The 18331-nt window shown below is 45.6% G+C and overlaps 6 protein-coding genes across 6 annotated transcripts; 2 read left to right on the top strand and 4 right to left on the bottom strand.

Annotated features, from left to right (window-relative positions):
• Positions 1-360: 360 nt before the first annotated feature.
• On the top strand, positions 361-1430 carry AOL_s00097g198 (uncharacterized protein; the record flags this gene model as incomplete). Its single annotated transcript, XM_011126031.1, has 4 exons — positions 361-439; positions 510-550; positions 734-1129; positions 1215-1430. 4 exons carry the CDS (start codon positions 361-363, stop codon positions 1428-1430), a joined length of 732 nt encoding a protein of 243 aa, XP_011124333.1.
• A 164-nt stretch (positions 1431-1594) lies between these two features.
• On the bottom strand, positions 1595-6317 carry AOL_s00097g197 (uncharacterized protein; the record flags this gene model as incomplete). Its single annotated transcript, XM_011126030.1, has 5 exons — positions 1595-1669; positions 1738-2576; positions 2633-4826; positions 4889-6042; positions 6104-6317. The coding sequence occupies 5 exons, from the start codon at positions 6315-6317 to the stop codon at positions 1595-1597; spliced, it is 4476 nt and encodes a 1491-aa protein (XP_011124332.1).
• A 740-nt stretch (positions 6318-7057) lies between these two features.
• On the bottom strand, positions 7058-8607 carry AOL_s00097g196 (uncharacterized protein; the record flags this gene model as incomplete). Its single annotated transcript, XM_011126029.1, has 4 exons — positions 7058-7686; positions 7756-7929; positions 8009-8330; positions 8452-8607. 4 exons carry the CDS (start codon positions 8605-8607, stop codon positions 7058-7060), a joined length of 1281 nt encoding a protein of 426 aa, XP_011124331.1.
• Positions 8608-9101: 494 nt separating this feature from the next.
• AOL_s00097g195 (uncharacterized protein) lies at positions 9102-10200 on the bottom strand (the record flags this gene model as incomplete). Its single annotated transcript, XM_011126028.1, has 2 exons — positions 9102-9273; positions 9344-10200. The coding sequence occupies 2 exons, from the start codon at positions 10198-10200 to the stop codon at positions 9102-9104; spliced, it is 1029 nt and encodes a 342-aa protein (XP_011124330.1).
• Positions 10201-10857: 657 nt separating this feature from the next.
• AOL_s00097g194 (uncharacterized protein) lies at positions 10858-13282 on the bottom strand (the record flags this gene model as incomplete). Its single annotated transcript, XM_011126027.1, has 4 exons — positions 10858-11843; positions 11920-12706; positions 12805-13054; positions 13143-13282. 4 exons carry the CDS (start codon positions 13280-13282, stop codon positions 10858-10860), a joined length of 2163 nt encoding a protein of 720 aa, XP_011124329.1.
• A 1394-nt stretch (positions 13283-14676) lies between these two features.
• AOL_s00097g193 (uncharacterized protein) lies at positions 14677-18095 on the top strand (the record flags this gene model as incomplete). Its single annotated transcript, XM_011126026.1, has 3 exons — positions 14677-14761; positions 14855-16936; positions 17011-18095. 3 exons carry the CDS (start codon positions 14677-14679, stop codon positions 18093-18095), a joined length of 3252 nt encoding a protein of 1083 aa, XP_011124328.1.
• Positions 18096-18331: the final 236 nt, after the last annotated feature.

Raw genomic sequence — 18331 nt, 5'->3', positions numbered from 1 at the left:
GGAAAAAAAAATTTGGGTTAAAGTTTCAGAGCAGTACAGGTGCCCCCAGCCAGCCAGCCCAGAACCGGAACCAGAGCTCGGACCAACCAATCAGACTAAAATCATCCTCGCATTTAGACTAGTGTGAGCGCCGCAACTTCACCTCACCACCAACCACGAACCATCACAACCATCACAACCACCAACAAGTCCAGCATCATCATCACACGATCCAATCAAGCTCGACTGATCGTTCCTTGGAATCATCACGATCAATTGATATCTGTTGTTATAACTACTAGATATCTTTAAAGAGGACTATCGGTTCTCGTTTATACCAACCACTGCACACCACCCACCGCATACAAATACATCGACAAAATGCGTCTTTCAGCAGAACTACTGGCGGACTCACCGTCGTACCTCAATCCTTTAAAAGAGAGAGAACTAGACCTCAGAGGTAACCCATCTCCATCTCCATCTTCTATCAGACCCTCTAGCTTCATATCTAACATTAAATCCTCTTTCAGGCCATAAAATCCCCATCATCGAAAACCTCGGTGTCGCAAAGGTACCACCAAATCCGTCCCACCCACTCACCCACCTAGAACCGCGTCCTTCCATATTCCCCCAAATACCTTATCTCTCCCAAACAAATAAAACCAAAAACTCAAAGATAAAAATAAAAATAAAAATAAAAATTCACAACCAGCTAAAACCACGAATTCCCTTCTCCAATTCGCTGATTTACTAGGATCAAGACGCCATAGACTTCACCGACAATGACATCCAACAACTCGGAAACTTCCCTCTCTCTCCGCGTCTCAAAACCCTCCTACTCGCTAGAAACCGTATCTCCAGCATCCAATCCACCCTCGCTTCTTCCGTTCCAAACCTTTACTGCATAGCTTTGCAGAATAATAGCCTCTCGGAGTTGGTCGATTTGGTCCCCTTGGGCAAATTGAAACTGTTGGTTCATCTGGTCTTGTTGGACAATCCTGTTGTTAGGAAGGATAACTATAGACTTTGGGTCGTGTGGACGTGTCCCACCGTCAGATACTTGGATTATGAGAGGGTGAAAGACGCCGAGAGGAAAGAAGCAGAGAAACTGTTCGGAACAGAGGAAGAACCATCACCAACCGCTGCAAAGGTACATTATAAACTATATATACACCTCCCCGCACCAACTAAAGACAGAGAGAGGTTATAGAAAGCTAACAAAATTAAAATCACAGATCCTCGGCGTAAAATCACGTCACTTCGACGTCTCATCCGGCGACTCCCGTGGTGAAAAGAACTTCAAAACAACATACACACAAAGCGAAAAGCTTCACATACAAGATATGATCAGGAACGCGAAATCACTCGAAGAAGTTGCGCGATTAGAGAAGCAGTTACGCGACGGAACTCTCGTCTTGGCATCTGCTGATGATGTAGAAATGAAAGGTTGATTCGAAAGGATTATTCACCCGTGGAACGGTTACATATTATAATCTTATACGATTCCTACTATTTATCTATGCTTCCCATATTTTATTCCTAGTGGAGGGCACTTCCTTAAACGCCAGCGGGTATCATATGTACAATATGCATGAGCATCATATATCTTCAAAAGCTACTGGTGAACAAGCACAACTCCAGATCGGTCAGTAGAAATGACCATTCCGTATGGTAACTCCAAAATTGCAACCTAGAATGAGAAACCACAGGTTAGAAATCAGTAAAACCATGAAGATTTGAAGTGGGAAAAAAACTCACATCCAAAATCGAATCCAAATGCGACCTCAACATTAACTGCTGCTGCAAAGAAATAACCGTCGATCTAGATGGCCGACTTGGCCCTTTATGCTTCTTCATGTCCTTCGGATCTTTTACAACCGGCGGCTTCTCCGTTGTAATGGCCAAATTCGGCACCGGTTGTGTAAACACGTAACTCGGCTTTCCTTCCTCAGCATCCAACCCACTAAAGACCGCAGAAGCCTCAACCTTGCCCAAGTCCCAAAACCTTAACTTCCTATCCGCACCAGAAGTGACCAAGAACCCTGCACCACTCTTAGTCTCGTCGTGATGTGCATCAAGTCCCACCGCAATACCTCTAACCCCACGGTCAACACTAATAACCCCGCTAGGTTCCAATATCTGACTCGCAAATCGCGATAGTACAGCCTCAGGTGTCTCCTCATCCACTCTCCAGGGCTCATAAGTCTTTTCGGATTCAAGCTCGCCATTGGCACGATAGACTTCCCGACATTGACACTTATCCACATCCCACACTGTAATCTCACCTTGTCCGCTGCCACCTGCTACGCATATCCATTTGCCTCGCCCCTTTGAGGGATGAACTAGCAATCTGTGGATCGGTGTGGCACCAGGAAGACCCCATGAACGTAGTCTCAATCGGAATCTAAGATCGTAGAGATCGAGGATACCATGTGAGGTACCCACTAGCATCCATGTGTGCTTGCGATCAATATGGAAGCAAGTTGGAGTACCGTGGTGTACTGGATTAGGCAGACTATATTCCTCGCTCATCGTACGAAGATTCAGCGCCACGACCCGGGCCTTATTCGTCGCAATCATTAAAATGGAAGTCGTATCTATAATAAAATTAGTAAAAGGCGCCACTAAAGTGAACTTGGAACCAACTACTCACCAGCCCTGAAATGCTCAATCCAAGTTGCAACCTCCCCGCTTTCAAAAATATACTCCCTCAATAACGTAAACTTCGGCGCCTTCCTGCTTCCACCGTATTCAATCCTAACGATATTCAAACTACCATTCGACGCCGCACTAATGAAAGTATACGTATTCTCCACAAAGCAAAGGCATTGAACCTTCGCCCCATTGCTATGCGTATACGTGCCTCGAGCCTTTGTTGCTACATTCTTCTCCAACCGTTTCGCATCCCATACTTTAACCGTCCCGTCATCGGAAGCGGTCAGGAAGAAGGTATGATCCGGCGCGACCACAATCCGGTTTACGGCTCCAGTATGCTCGTTTAATTGAGCGACCAAACCACCATCCGGTTTCCATATTCCCGCCGTAGATCTCCCAGTATTCCGTTTAATCGGTTGTCTTCTGGTCGCCGGCACAATCATGGGCCCAAACTCTGCAATGTCCGAAGGATAATTATCCTGGAACATATTGTCTAGCAGCCCAAGAACATCCGGATCACCGCCAGAGTAAGAATGTGTCGGTCCGGAAGTATCGAGACCAAGAGGTGCCGGGAATTGTAGTTGTCGCTCACTGTACGGTGAATGAATAGGTTGAAAACTTCCAACTGCGTTCTGGGCTTCAACTCCAATCGATGCAGCCGCCTTTGCCGTTTTGAACGGTGGTAAAATCCCGTCCTTAGAAACCGCACGGTGCGATGAGCCTGCAGATTGGATCGATAGCCGCTCGTCGAGACTCGATGGGGCTTTTTGTAAACTTCTAGAAGTCGGTACTCTCTCAAGTGCATTATCAACCCCTAGCCTGGCAGGATGCCTATCGATCTGCGGCGTCCTCGGTGTAACAGCTCCGGACGACATTTGTGACAAAATCCCATTCCTCCTTACATCCCCAACAAGCTGCTGCCTCAACCCATGCCTATCATCATTCAGCTCCTCAAAGAAGATCGTCTGAGGTGTAATATTCAACGACGACAATGGCACCACATTATTCAGCATTGATGTCGTAATCTCCGTGCCAGGCTTCGCTCTTCTCTGTGCTGTCCGATAAACGTAATCCCGCAACAAGAGCAATAGTTTCTCCTCCTCCTCCACCATCCCAAAGTTGCGTAGCTTCTGCAGCCATCCCTTGTCTTCCTCACTTCTGGCTCCGGATTGTACCTCCGCCAACACCATCTGCCACTCCTGAGGGTTAGACAGAAGTGCAGAATCCCTGAACGCACCGGCTCTTGAGTTGGCGTTCTTCGCCCAAAAGCCGGTTTTATTCGTCCCACCGGCCCAATTCACAGCTGTGTCGTAGACCGCCCGCTGAATTGGCCGTTTGAGGCTATTCACTAGCGCCACGTCCGACACATCGCTAACAGATCCCCTCAAGAACGGCACGAGCATCGGCTCAACAATCGTTAAAACCTCAGCCCTAGTCAGCCACTTCGAGCTCGTTGCCAAAAACGACACAGCAGCTTCGCGTATCCATGGGTTAGGATGGATCAAAAACCTTGATACTGTGGTCATGAGTTCCCAAGTCTTGTTCTTCTGGAATAAACCTAGCTTCGCCATACGCCGAAGTGACTTGATGACTTTTGCGATTACAAATTCTTCTGGATCCGTGAGAGCTTGCATCATAAGTGGTAGTATGAATTCTTCCAAATTCGCAGACCCGACGAATGTAGCCATGCCCACAATGGTTTCGAAGAAAGCGCATTTCAACCGCCAGTCCTTGTCATTTAGGTATGTATTCAAATGACTTAAAAGCACGTCGTTCGCTTTACTTCGTCCAAAGAAAACGCAAAGTCGCGAAACGCAAGGTAGAAACGCTCTTCGGACAGAGGAGTCGCCATCTGTAAGGAGTAATGTCGCTTGTTGTTCAAAGTATGATATTAGGTCGTTTTTTGACATATCGTATGACGAGGAGTGCATCCCATCTAATTTTACGCTAAATTCTGCTTGCGGGTCAGCGCTAGGCAAAGATCCGTCTGCACGTAATGCTTGTGCCATATCGAGGAATCGGGAAGCAGATTCCGCAAGCGATGCCATGCATGATCCCAATGTAGCCCGCGCAAGTGAACCGTGCAGTTTAATCCCCATGAAATCATTTCCAGTAATTCCAGCGAGATTTGGAAGAATATAGTCAGGAAATACAGACACGTTCACTGGCGATACTACCTTGACTTGTTCCATCTAGAAGCTCTCAGTTAGCACTAAAAGTGTTATAAACATTCACAAAAAACTCTTAAACATACCAATTGTGTGATTGCCTTCACAGCAGCAACTTGTACTGGCTCTGCTGCGTCTTTAAGTAAACTGATCAAGTAGGGCAAGCACCTATCAACCTTCGATTCGTCTGTCACCCTCTCCGCAAAAGCTAGTATTAAATCGCAAGCTCTCAACCTCGCCCTAGCTCTAGCCGCGTTCCTCAAGGAAGAAGTGATAAGGGTCAAGAACATTAATGTTCCATCATCAGACTCGATATTTGATCTCTGGCCATAAGCTTGATAATTTGGAATATCCAACGTCACTGGAAACATCTCTCCATGGAGTTCTGAACTTGGTACTGGGTTTTCGGCAATGTGACCTAGAAAGAAGGATATTTTGTCGAAATCCTGATATATCCTATCTATTCTCTTATCGCATTCCCCGAGATTGACGTGATCAGACGACATCGGGCTCCTTCCGGACGTTGGATCATTAACAGTATTCATATACTGGTGCAAGAAGCTATAGAAATAATCCGGAAAGGCCTTCTGTCGCCATTGCCTCAGATACCCATCAGCGCCCAACCGTTGTGCCGGATTGACATTGATCATATGTGTAACCAGTGAACGTATCTCCGGGTCCTCGATCTTGATCAGATGCGTAAGTGCCGGGTCATACTGCCCCCTCTTATATTTAAAAAGTGTCGACAGGTTGAACAACGTAGTCCCTTCTAAAAATAACTCTGCAATAACACAACCCAAGCTAAAGATATCCATCGCATCTGTGATCTTATCTTGTACGATTTTTGAAGGACTATAAAACCTCTCCGGTGCAACGTAACAAGTTCTCCTCCCCGAAGAATCGAAGAAGTAAGAAAAGTCCGCTGGATTATCTTCTGGTACATAGGTTGGCTTGAAATGCGCAAAGTCAGAGAGGTAGGCCCAGTTCGAAGTTGTAACTAGGATATTTTCGGCTTTAATATCGCCATGATGAAGGCCCTTTGCATGACAATCTCGTAGGCCGCAAAGAAGTTGGTAAGTTATCCATCGCTTTTCGATGTCCTCGAGAAACGGACGGGTGCTTATACGATCGTAGAGACTGCTATAAAGATGCTGACGGATAAGGTATGCTGCACGATCGGTTTCATAGACTCGGGAGTATGTCAAAGCGTTTGGAATATCGGCGACGATGTCTCGTTCCACTAAAAACAGTATGTTAGAGCAGAAGGAACTAGATAGCGGGGTGGTGCGGGGCATGTGTACTTTGGATCTCTCGCCGGTAATCATCGAGCGGTAAAGGTTCTAGGGGCTTTGCGAAAATTTTAACAACCAGTTGGCCTTCTTTATGCCGTACTCGTATCGATTTCATGAATCGTGATGTGCCCATAGACCTTTCGTAGGTGACATCGTGGAGCTCGCTGGTATCGACGCTGAATGCGCCGGCCGAAGGCGCAGATGTAGAATAGCCTTGACCCATATTTTATGATATCCGGATTTTAAATATTAAGAATATAAAGCGTCGGGTATATTCTATATGAGATATCGGGAGCCTTCGATATGTGGGGATAATAACTGGGAGAGCTTGGGAAGCTCCGTTGATGTAGTGTATTGTGTAAATGCAAGGTTAATAAAGCGAACCTAGTGGACGTCCAAAGGGAAATTAACATTCGATACGAGGCCGTTTCTCATTATAGCAAAAGCATGTCGTAGAAGTATCAGAAGTTTGAACAATTCGTATCATCAAGTAAGGGAGTAGAGAGATTTTGTGATGGCCTGGAGCTATCCATCACGAAGCCTAGAGCACATGACGCGTGTTGGGCTGCTACAGCGCCAAGCCTGTTGATGCCGCTTAGTCACCCAAATATCACGTGACTTGATAGAGCCCAAAAAGGAAGCCATTTCGCTCACCTCAACACAATTGGAAGTATGTACAAGTACTTAGGTAGCTCGGTTCATTCATTGTCTTGTGTCTCGACACTGAATCTACTGTCGACTCGGATATGAATTTAGATCACAATATATATCTATGTTCTCGTATCTATGAAATTTGACTTCCGTTGAGAGGCTTCTGGTAGCTTCTTCTCATTCATTCAAATTATGCTGCCAAAGTTTAGTCTGTTTCAGTGGTCAAGCTAGTTCCTGTTGGCAGCAAACTAGGTACTTAACTGAGAATTCCAACATTTTATATTTATGATACAATGCCAGGCTGGACTTCCATCAGAACAAAGTCCCGTCGCTTCGCATGAGGATCGGGCTGGACTTCGTAGTAGGTCTCTTTTGTGCAGCTATTTCTCTGCCAGACTTCCAAGTCCCCGCCTCGAGGACTTGGGCCATACTCAAGTGCACCTTGTACCTTTCCTCAATACTTGCCACAATCTTCTCATAAACAGCATCGAGGAGTCCAAGCGTCAGCGCGCGCCATTCCACAATAACATCGTCACTAGCGTCGAACAGAGGCAACTCCTGACCAGATGCCTTGAGCCCTTTTTCCAAAGCCTCCGGTTTCAATGTTATAGCTCCAAGGTCGACAAATAAACCACCATTTCGATATTCAGCAAGTGCGGTCAATGCATCTGAATTCGCCCACCGCTTTTTTAACAGCCTTTGGAACGGAACCATCAATGAATAGGTGAGCCATTGAGTCAATTTGTGGAAGGGCTGGATTCCGGCCGTTGTCGTCGTTGCCTTTTTTTGCAATGTGCTCAATGGCCATGCATCTCCGACGGGCACTCCATTAACTGTTGTTCTATCCTTAGGCCAGCTAGGAATTAAGACATCTTGAAGTGCGTCCCATAGGACGAGAACATCGAGGTCGTCCGATGCCCCAGCATGTTTCAACATATAATCTAGGAGAACATTAGCAAAGCTCTAAACCGTCTGTCGGGTTTGAAATAGAAATATTGAATGTTTCTTACCAACGACATTTCCTGGTCTACCTTCTTCTCCAAACACCTTGGGATGGTCGAGTAAAGACGTTCCAAGACTCTGTAAAAGAGCGGCGCGAGACTCTACCCCGAGCATCTCGTTGCTCCCCGATGATTGGAACCCTGCGGCTAGTGCGTCCGCACTAAGGTTGACGAGACCTTGGCCTAGTATTCCCCAAACAGGGTTAGAACTGTTGGATTTTACTCCGTCAACGAAGCAGATACGGAACAGCTATACGCTTACCATTTACTGCTGGAATTTTCCCTGTGGTAAAGGCAAATTCATTGAACATATATAAACTGGCTACAGCAATGCCTTCGCTACGCTCATATTTGTTCTCGGTGCCTGGTTCAACATAGCGCCAAACATCGCCTGCACCTGCGTCTAAAAGCACAGAAACGAAAAAGAGATCGATCAACCGACGAGTAACCTCAACCTCATCGCTTACACCCTGACTTTTCCAGCTTTCGATCAAGTTAGCGACTCGAGGAACTCCTCCAACTTCGAAGTGTTGCCAGCGGCCGTGAGGTGGGATAGTATCGAATTTATCAGGGCCAAAATCACGCTGTGAGTTTGATTCAGTATGTCAATATATATCCTACGTCAGGCTAATTGCAAAACGAAAAGGACTTCACTGAAAAATATAGGCAACTTTTTAGGAAGGCATATTTTGAATATCTACTAACCTCAATTACTGACAGCACAAATTTTGCGACATCTTCAAGGCGGTCCTCGTGAAGGTCAAAATGACTGAGGTCTCCAGCTTGTGCTGCCGCCCAAACAATCTTGGCCCTCTCACGAATTGCCCGCAAAGATAGGAGGTGCTTAGTCTCGGAATCCATCTTCAAATATTAATGGAAAATTTCAAAGTTGCAAAATTGGTGAGTTCAAATTTAATTTAATATGTCAGTGTTTTTTTTGGTGTCTTCGGATGGATATTGAGCTTCATTCACAGAGTGGCCTAGCCAGAATATAAAGACCTGCGGCTCACACTGTAGGTTTCTCACGTCGGCAGTACCCCGCGCATGCAGAGACCTTGTTCTTGGACACAATGTGATAAGGTCTCGCGTTCTTCACCCTCAGAGAAAAGCAAAGTAGCCGAGACTTCGTTTGCGATTTATGGGCGGCTACAAAATAATTGTGTTTGGCCAGATTCTGCGCCGCAATTGGTTCCGGATGGTCCCGTCAGGAGCGGGGGGCACCGAAAAATAGGTAAAATGTTCTTTCCCAATGGTTAAGGAAAATAGCTCGATTATCTAGGTCGCTTTCCTTCGGCTCTTCGTGCAACGACTTACGCATTTAGATACAGATGAGAGCGCTTGTACATGGAGGTATCTCATTTGTCAATCTCGTCTGACCAAGGAATCGATTCCTGAGCTCCGAAGTGTTGGATGGTCATGGCAGATGCTTTACATGCTCGTTTGACTGCTTTCGCGATGTTCCACTTTCCTTGGCCCTTAACCTTGCTCGTTACATACCCTACCGCATACGCTCCCACGAAAGTATCGCTATATTGGTGCAAGGTTGCTCATTAGTCAAAGGGTTCTGGATCCTTTAAATTCACTGGGGATTACGTACCCTGCTCCTGTCGCATCGACAACCGTAATGTTTTTCTCTGCCTCCACGTATCCAATCTCACCTTCGTGTGTCGCATAGAAAGCTCCTTTTGCGCCGAGTGTGATAACCACATTCTTGACACCAAGTCGTATGAAATACAATCCCGCTTTCTGCCATGCAGTGGGGCCTTGAAATTTCTCAAGACTTTCTCCAGATAACATGGCTGCCTCTGACTCATTGAGTACCAAATGTGTGAGGTGTTTATAGGTACTGCTATTCAGAGGAACAGCGGGAGAGGGGTTGAGGAGGGTGTCCACTCCTGTCTTTGCGGCCGTGTTCAGCACACCTTGCACAACGTCTGCCGGAATTCCAAGATGGAGAACAATGAGATCTGGTACCCCGCTTCCACCCCCTACAAAGCAGGATACCGAACTTGCTTCAAGTGGTGTCCATTGGAGATTTGCCCCCTGATATGCTATATTCCTGCTTTCACCAGTTCTCTTCTCAACGAAAACGCAGCATGTTCCACTGACTTGGCCGTCTAGAACTCGCACGGCGGCCGTGCTGACGCCGTTGTTTTCTAGTTGCTGCTTAAGCTGTGCTCCAAATGCATCACGCCCAACTGCGCCGTTCATGAACACTCGGATGTTATCGCTAGTACTAGTGCTGCTGCCGCCCTGTCGGCCAGCTCTTCCCTTCTGAGATGGGTTGGTATGACTTGCTCTGTAGGCAGCCACGGCTGTGTTCGCGCCTTTGCCGCCAGGGCATTGAACAAGTGAAATTGCATCTTTTGATTCACCCACATCTGGAATGCGGTCGACAGAGTATATCATGTCCATGTTAAGCCCGCCGATTATGGCAATCGAATGGGAAGTCATATTGCTGAATTTTAACTTTTAAGGCTATGAAGGTTTCGAGAAATATGTGTATAATATAATATTTTTGCGTAAAATAGGGTGATTCCAAAGAAAAAATATATTCGAGAACGGGGAGTATGAGAACGGCTGCGCTGAGTATGAGCTTGATCTTGAGCAAGTTCAGGAATACAATAGTAGAAAGGAATTGCCGTTTATATATGCACCTTCCCATCTAGCTGCAGCGCGGCCTGCCCGACCTACTGGCGAGACTGGCGCTCAAGGGTCGACATGCTGACGAAAAATTACTGCTTTCGAAACGCAGTTGGATGGCACAACGATTATATATAGCAAATTCGGACATCTTTCAGCTGGCTATGGACATAGAGCGGCGGGTACTCGAAGGTAACGCCTGTCCGTAATATATGATGGTATGAACCAATACAAATGGATATTTTGCAAAATGATCTCTTGCAATGCCGTGCCCATATTCGTGAAGGTATTAGCTACTGTCTCAACGGTTTAAATTACTACATGATGATAATCAAATACGCTCTCGAAGTACACAATTACATACATTTATCCATGAATCCGGCTATACAACTAAGACACTAAAAATATATATAGTTAATGTCCTGAGTTAGGAGTGTGGCCCATACAAGCGGCGCAAATTTAGGTCAACTAGTCCCATCTCGATCCTCGACGCTCGGAGTAATCTTCCTGCTCCCAAATACTATTTGGTGTCCGTGGCCTCGACATTGGCGAAGGCGGGGGCAGGTTTACTCTCAGTGAATATTCACTAATCTGCCCTATGTTCAAGTTGTTCGAGGTCAAATCGAGACGACACTCACTATGCACGAGTTGCTTTACCCTCTTAGTGCTTCTCCCAGGCGTTGTGCATAGTACCTTGAAATTTAACTCAAGATTATCATTTTGGATGATATCCTGAAGCCTTCCAAGTACTATTTTCATACCTTCGAATAAACCTTGGTAATCTTTATCGTAGACTGAGATTCCATCGATAATGCAATATATGCTGGTCCCTACGGGAAATTGGTTTATCAATTCCTCAACTGCAATACAGAGGGTATCCAGGTCGTGCATTTTCAGGCGCCTAACGTATCTTTTTGAATGGATAAAGTTGAGGTTCGGATCACCCCTCTGATCCAGAGCTCTTAAAAGTTGGATGATCAAAGAGCGTACTAGACCGCTGGGGCCGTAAAACCAATCTCTTGCGGAAGTATGTAGGCCGCAGAAGAAATGTACAAATACGTCCTCCGTGCGAATAGATGCCATGCTGATGGCGAATGTTGCGTTGAATAGTGACATTGCTGAGAGGTTATCCGAAGCCGACGAATGGAGGTTTCCATCTACCAACAGGATATCGGATTCATCATTTGACATCCACATAAGGAATCTTTCCTTTTGTACTATCGACTGGGCTTGACTTTGAGATCTCGCATCGAAGTCTTCTACTCTACTTAGAATACTTTTGATGTCCCTGTGCGGTTGGGCTAAAACACTTTTTATGTCATAGCTTATGGTTTCTCTAGTCTCCGGATCTTCTCTCGATGCTAACAGCATAATGAAACCTTCTAGAGGGAGGGTTGATTCCGTGTTTCTGTTTTTCCGTAAAGCAGATGAACTTGGTCTTCGAATATTAGACGCTATTTCTAAAAGCTCAGTCTGTTAGATCTATAGAACTTACATCGGAGAAATTTTTTTTTTGGATTCCCCACTAACCTTTCTTAATTTGGTCGACAAGTAGTGTATACATGCTACCTCTCGCTTGTTTGGTGAAGAACTCAGCAAAAGATTTTAAATCCTGATATTGCTGCTTTTCATCCATGAGGAATTTTAGTTCCTCTGGTGGGAGACTAGCCGTTTTTGTCCGAAACATATCTTCGTATCTTTCTAGATAACCTTTTATCTGCTTCAATTCGGTCCCTTGTTGGTCTACGGCTTCACTGATGTGTTTTACATCAGCTTCAGTCTGGTAGAGTGTTTCGCTAATTCGTTCAACCTTTGACCCTGTCTCTTTCACATCTTGACCAATTGTTCGCGCATGGATTTCGATGTTCTTCGTATTATACCGTATTTCTGAGACTTGACGGTTTCCTTCCAAAGTGAGCTTATGCGTATCCATGATCGTTTTATCGCGCCGGCTACCAACAAAAGACTGCAAGCGAGCCGCTTTCCCTTCTGTTGTAGCCAGTAACTCGTCCAAATTACCCGAAGGCTTCTCGCGCCTGCTAGACTTCGTCATCTTCAAGGATTTAGAGGAAAACATGGAGCTCCTGGATTTAGGAGAAGAACTTCCGTCGGAGTCTTGTTGAACTATTTTAGGTCCGAGTTTGAGAAGCTCTATGATTATATCCGCTATAGCGCCAAACAAATCTAGTGCACTTTCTCTCACAAGCTTGTCCCAGTTCAGACTGGTTGTATTTATCTCGATCTCAGAGACCATGTCATTGACTCTTCGAAAAGTTTCAATGATCTGGTCCCTATTTTTGGCAGACTCCTGTGCCATCTGAATTCGGTGCATCCGAGTTAGCAGGTAGCGCTTGGGTCAGTCGCTTCAAGACAATCCTTACACATGCATACGCATGTCGTAAGATTTTTGCATACCTCGAGTATAACACCGAAACCCGCTTTCACAATATTAAGTCCATACTCTTCAGGGAGAAACTCGAGCCACGCCTTCAGTGACTCTGCTTTGTTACCAAGGAATAGCCATCCCTTCTGGACTTTACTCAATCCCCCAGTGTAATGCTCGCCAGCAGTATTTATCCGTGCTAGAACCTCATCCAAGGAGTAGTCTTGATCTTTTATGCCATACTTTGATTGGAAATGCTCTCGCAACATCTCTTCAAGGATCCTATATGTATTTTAAAAGTTTAACAATCATCCATAAAAATACCCACTACATGTGCAATAGAGACGAGACTAATGACTCCAATACATACTTAAATGCGGGTGGTGGCTTATATTGGGCTCTTTGTTCGTCGAAACGTGGACTCCGAAAAGCAGGGTGTACTTTTGGCATCTCATTGTCGATAAACGACGCTGTGATGTCAACATATTGTCGAGTTTCTGTGTTGTTCATGTTGGAATATCTTCCGTCCTGTACAGTGGTTTCGGCCTGGTCGGGTTCGTGCGGATGTATGCTTGAGCTAGCAGGTCGATACGAAATTAATGATATCGATAGTTAAAGGCTCTAACCCATATTGTAGGATTTCCAACTTTAAAGCTAGCCGGCCCATGGTGGACAGTGTACACTTGGTTTCCGTTCCATACACCAGCATAGAATGCTGCTATATTTGACCTGCAAAGCAAGTTCTCAGCTCAGAAGCGCCGGCGCATGTGGCACAGCATGTACTAGCACCAATTACCATCCCACTCAGTCACTGTTGTATTAATAACCATGCTATATGCTACGCCTAATGAGCCATTTTCACCGCATCTTGATGACCAAATACTTCTTGCAAAGAATGGGCCGGAACTTGTATACAAATGTACCTTTTTCATCGGCTCGTCTTCCTCACATTAATGGTGCAGATTAATGTTATGCACACATCCCTGCAGTCTACAATCCTAAAACAGTCTAGACGCTTCACTTCGTCCCGTCCCGTCCACTCATTGTTAGTCTGCGAAGCTAGTCTCTTTCCTAATTTCCAACAGACGTAACGAGAGGCCAGCGTGATTGTATTATATCGTCTGTCTGTGCCTCATTCATACATTCAAAATTTGCGCCCCATATATGCATGTCTGTTTCGAGAATCATGCACAGTAATCGATTAGGAAAAGGTTAAGGGCGTATCCACGAGATTTCCCACTGCATCGTCGGTTCAACTGTCGGTAACATTATAATGTAATCGATCATTTGCATTCATATCGATATCAAGGTCATGAGGCTCGAGGTGCGGGGTCCGAGTTGTCCGATGATGCATCCTGCGTCGCAAAGTTGAGCCGCGTATGGGCAGTTCCCTGAAAAAAAAAAAAAAAGAATTACGGCTGAAAGGCAATTCGTATTTTATGTTTTCCTGGCATTCATTCCGTAGGCCGAAGCCCAATCCGGATTCTGCTAGCACAGGAATTGCCTAATGCTCGTGCATGCATCGGAGTTCAGTCACGCCTATTTTTTCTATTATTTTCTTTTCTTGTGCATGTGCAGAATAGTTGTGCTTGGAGAAAAAGAAAAGGCGTGGGGATACTTTCGAGTCTCAATATCTTCCAACCAGGAGATCATTGCAAATAGTTTAGCGATTTCAATTACAAAGCGCCTCTGTTCAAAATTGAGAGTCTGGAACCTAAAAAAAACGAAACTAGTCACGCCGCTCAAAAGCATTCTGGGACTATAGTAAAACAAAAGAATCGACACTAGTACTTTAATTTTCTTTCTACAGGTTGGTTATCCACACGAATTCAAGTGCCTAGAAACTCTTCTCTCGTTTATTAACTTAAAAGATATTCCTTAGCTTAGTGAGCTAGAGGCCCCAAATGGCTTCCGGGCTGCCGCCGATGAGCCCGAGTAGTTTTCTACTTCCATCAAATGAGAATCCAAGTTCGTCAGCCGAAAGAAAACGTAAGGAAGCCTCACACATATTGTCGGCATTTACTTATGCATACAGTGTATGATACTGACTACAAAACTTGGACCGGCGATGTGAATATACAGTACCATCAGGCTTGGGAATATTTACGAACTTCCAAAGCCCACAGCCACCTGAGCCATTCTTTTCTGCTACTAGTCCTATTGGTGATGCAGCATGGCCGTGGCCGCTTCGCCGAGAAAGCAATGCAAATACACTCAACAACTTGATACCCTCTGTCAAGTATATGGACTTCGAAAGGTTCAAGAACCGATACACATCTGAAGATGGACATAATATCATCGAAGTTCTTAGAGGTGGCAATGATCTTATCAAAGAAGTATACCGAGAGGAAAAGAGAAGAAAAGGCCGCAAGAAAGATTCATTTGCAAGAAGAAATATCAAGCCACTAAGCGATGATGTGAACTCGAATGGTTGGATTCACAGGATTAGGATACAATCCCCTCCAGTTCTTAAAATCCTCGGGAGGATTGCCAACGGCGATTTTGGCCGTTCGACAACCCCTTTGACCTTTTTCCGACCTTTCAAATTATTTATCCATTACCAGCCTGAAGTTAAGAAGGTTCTCAGTATATTAGAGGAACGATGGGCGAGTAAAGCGGAAAAACCGGGTACTAGCGAAGCGAACCCAGAAAGTACAGCACAGGGAAACACGAAAGATGCCGATACCGATGATATAGACCCCGGCGAAGAATCCGACGAAGAATCGGTCGACGGTGGCGGTTCAACACTTGGGATCGAAGGCTCGGATATCGATACCATTGAAGCCTTAGAACATTTAAGATGCTATGTCGAATTCGTTGACAAAGAACTTATGCACTTGCCGGAATCATTCAGCGGGACTACTCGTCGTAGAATCCGTTTTAGCGACTTATGGTACCTTTTCAAACTCGGAGACTATGTCTACTGGCGTCCCGCTGGGGATTCAACCGCATCGAAAAAATCCGATAAGTTCGATGCTACGAGACGACCTCCCAGTACATCTGCTTACCAGTCAATATGGATGGTATATGGTGTTTCGTGTTCAAATATAGATGATGACGACCCGGACGACATAGAAGGGAAAAACAATTCTTTTACGGTTTGGGCATATAGTATTGACTATGATGGACAGAGGTACGGGATGATCACCAAGCGTTTCGATATGGGCCAGTGGGCTGGAGAGAAGGAAATAACATCTCTCGATGTGTACCCTATTCGATACTGCAAACAGCCAGATGTTATTCTTGCGGATCTTAAGGACCGAGGGAGAAGATTTCAAGCTTGCGTCGAAAGACGACATCTCTACTATGAAGGATGGACAATGGCCGACGATTCGAACGGACTAAAAGAGAACCATATCGATAGCCTGCCCCAACATGTGGAGAGCGATGTCATCGTCGATTTTTTGGAGACTCTGCAGTCTAACCCCTCCTGGAAACCTGAGCATGCCAATTTGAAACTACACCCAGATGACTATCCCATCGGAGAGGACAGCATGGTAATATTCGAATGGCTTGATGCTAAAGGTGGTAGACAAGAGATACAAGAGCGCACCCTCCGCAACGACAGCGTGGTTGACCGCCAACAAGAGGAATATATAAAATCAAACCCTTTCCTTCTTACCGTCCTCAACGGCCTCGACCCGGAAATAACGGAGAACGAGTACATTCTTTTACCACGGCGTTTATTCGTCTACATTTTACGCGAGCGCAAGTTTGCCAAAATCGATGTTACATACGTGAAGGATATATCAGTAGACTCTAATCCCTTCGACGACTTGAAGCTTAAATCTGGATACAAGGAGCTGGTGCAAAGCTTAGTCGACTCTCACTTTAAGAAGAACAAAATCCAGAAGGAGAGCCAGAAACTACGAACGAATCAGGACCTAATACTCGGAAAGGGTGCAGGGTTGATTATCTTACTTCATGGCGTTCCTGGCGTCGGGAAGACGGCAACTGCTGAGGCAGTAGCACAATCTAATCGGAAACCACTCTTTGTGATAACGTGCGGAGACCTTGGATTCACGCCTAAAGAGGTTGAGAATTCATTAACCGAAATATTTCGGCTTGCCGGCCTTTGGGACTGTGTTCTACTGCTGGACGAAGCGGATATCTTCCTTTCAAGAAGGGAAAAATCTGACCTCAAACGAAATGCACTCGTCTCAGGTATGGATACCCTCATTTTATATGAGAAACCCATAGGATCTTCGAGAGCTATAGCTAATACATTTAACGTACAGTTTTCCTCAGAGTTCTAGAGTATTATAGTGGAATACTATTCCTTACTACTAACAGAGTCGGCCATCTCGATGAAGCATTCAAATCCCGTATTCACATCAGTCTTTACTACGAACCTCTCGACAAAGACCAAACAATCGAAATCTTCAAAATGAACATGGCAAGGCTCGAAAAGATGGAAAAGGAACGTGTCCAATTCCAAGAAACTTCCGACGAGAAGCTTCCGGAAGTATGCATAGAGGAGAAACGCATCCTCGACTTTGCAGATCGCCATTTCGATGACTCCGACGAGTTCGAAAGGTGGAACGGACGTCAGATACGCAATGCTTTCCAAATTGCATTCTCACTCGCCAATTATGAGTTCCAGAAAAGTCAAGCCGCCGATGTCAATAAACAACGAGTATTAGAAACCGCTGATACCACTACCCTCAAAGTTCGTGGATCGGTTACAAAACGCTCATCATCTAGAGCACGGTATCATGATTTCCCGGTTCTCGACGATATCCACTTTAAACAAGTCGCAGAAGCAACTAGGAAGTTTAGCCAATATATGCAGGCAGCAACTAACAGCACTGATAGAGATTTTGCCCAAAGTGGTGGTTACCGCGCAGATGATTGGCACTATGATGACCGCCAGTCTCCGTGGGCACGCCAGCCAGTATATCCGGGCCCAAGGATCTCCCAATATGGGGCCCCTCCACCACCACCACTTCCGCGAGGAAGTGGAGGAGGAGGAGGAGGTAGGTACGGCTCACGCCCGCCACCTCCTCCACGGGGTTATAGTAGAGAGGCCGACGGTTATGACTGGGGTATCTCATATGAAGATGCGGCTCCTCCCTCGAGAAATACATATATTGAAGGACCATATGATGACAGAAGAAGAAGGAGAGACGGTGCTCAACTCGACGATGATTACTCACAAGCTTCGGCATCCCCCCCGCCAAGAAAACAAGGGGACCGGAGAGGCAGTAACAATGTGAGACGAAAACCCAGCGACACAAGGGAATCTGGCCGGTCAAGAAGGAAGGATTCTCTATATAGGGATAGCGAAGATAATAACCCGTCTGAGGATGAGCTGTCACACTGAAGATATAGGTACGAGGAGCTCGGAATACGCGGTTAAATATGTAGAGGCATTCTGCTGTACGAGTCCTGTATATATCAAAACAATGAGGGGGTCTTAAGCTTATCTCACAAGTCATATGCTCCGGATATATAACCGATCCGAGTTCCCAGGGTTTCAAAAATGTAACATGGTGCACACTACCCCTACCGCTCTAGCCATCAAGATTTCTATACCTCGAAAATAGACGGGGATTCGTT

The sequence above is a fragment of the Orbilia oligospora genome, assembly GCF_000225545.1.
Source record: "Orbilia oligospora ATCC 24927 unplaced genomic scaffold scaffold00097, whole genome shotgun sequence".
In the NCBI taxonomy this organism is placed as follows: domain Eukaryota; kingdom Fungi; phylum Ascomycota; class Orbiliomycetes; order Orbiliales; family Orbiliaceae; genus Orbilia; species Orbilia oligospora.
The sequence above is the reverse complement of the archived record's forward strand: the minus strand, read 5'-3'. Positions and strand labels throughout refer to the sequence as shown.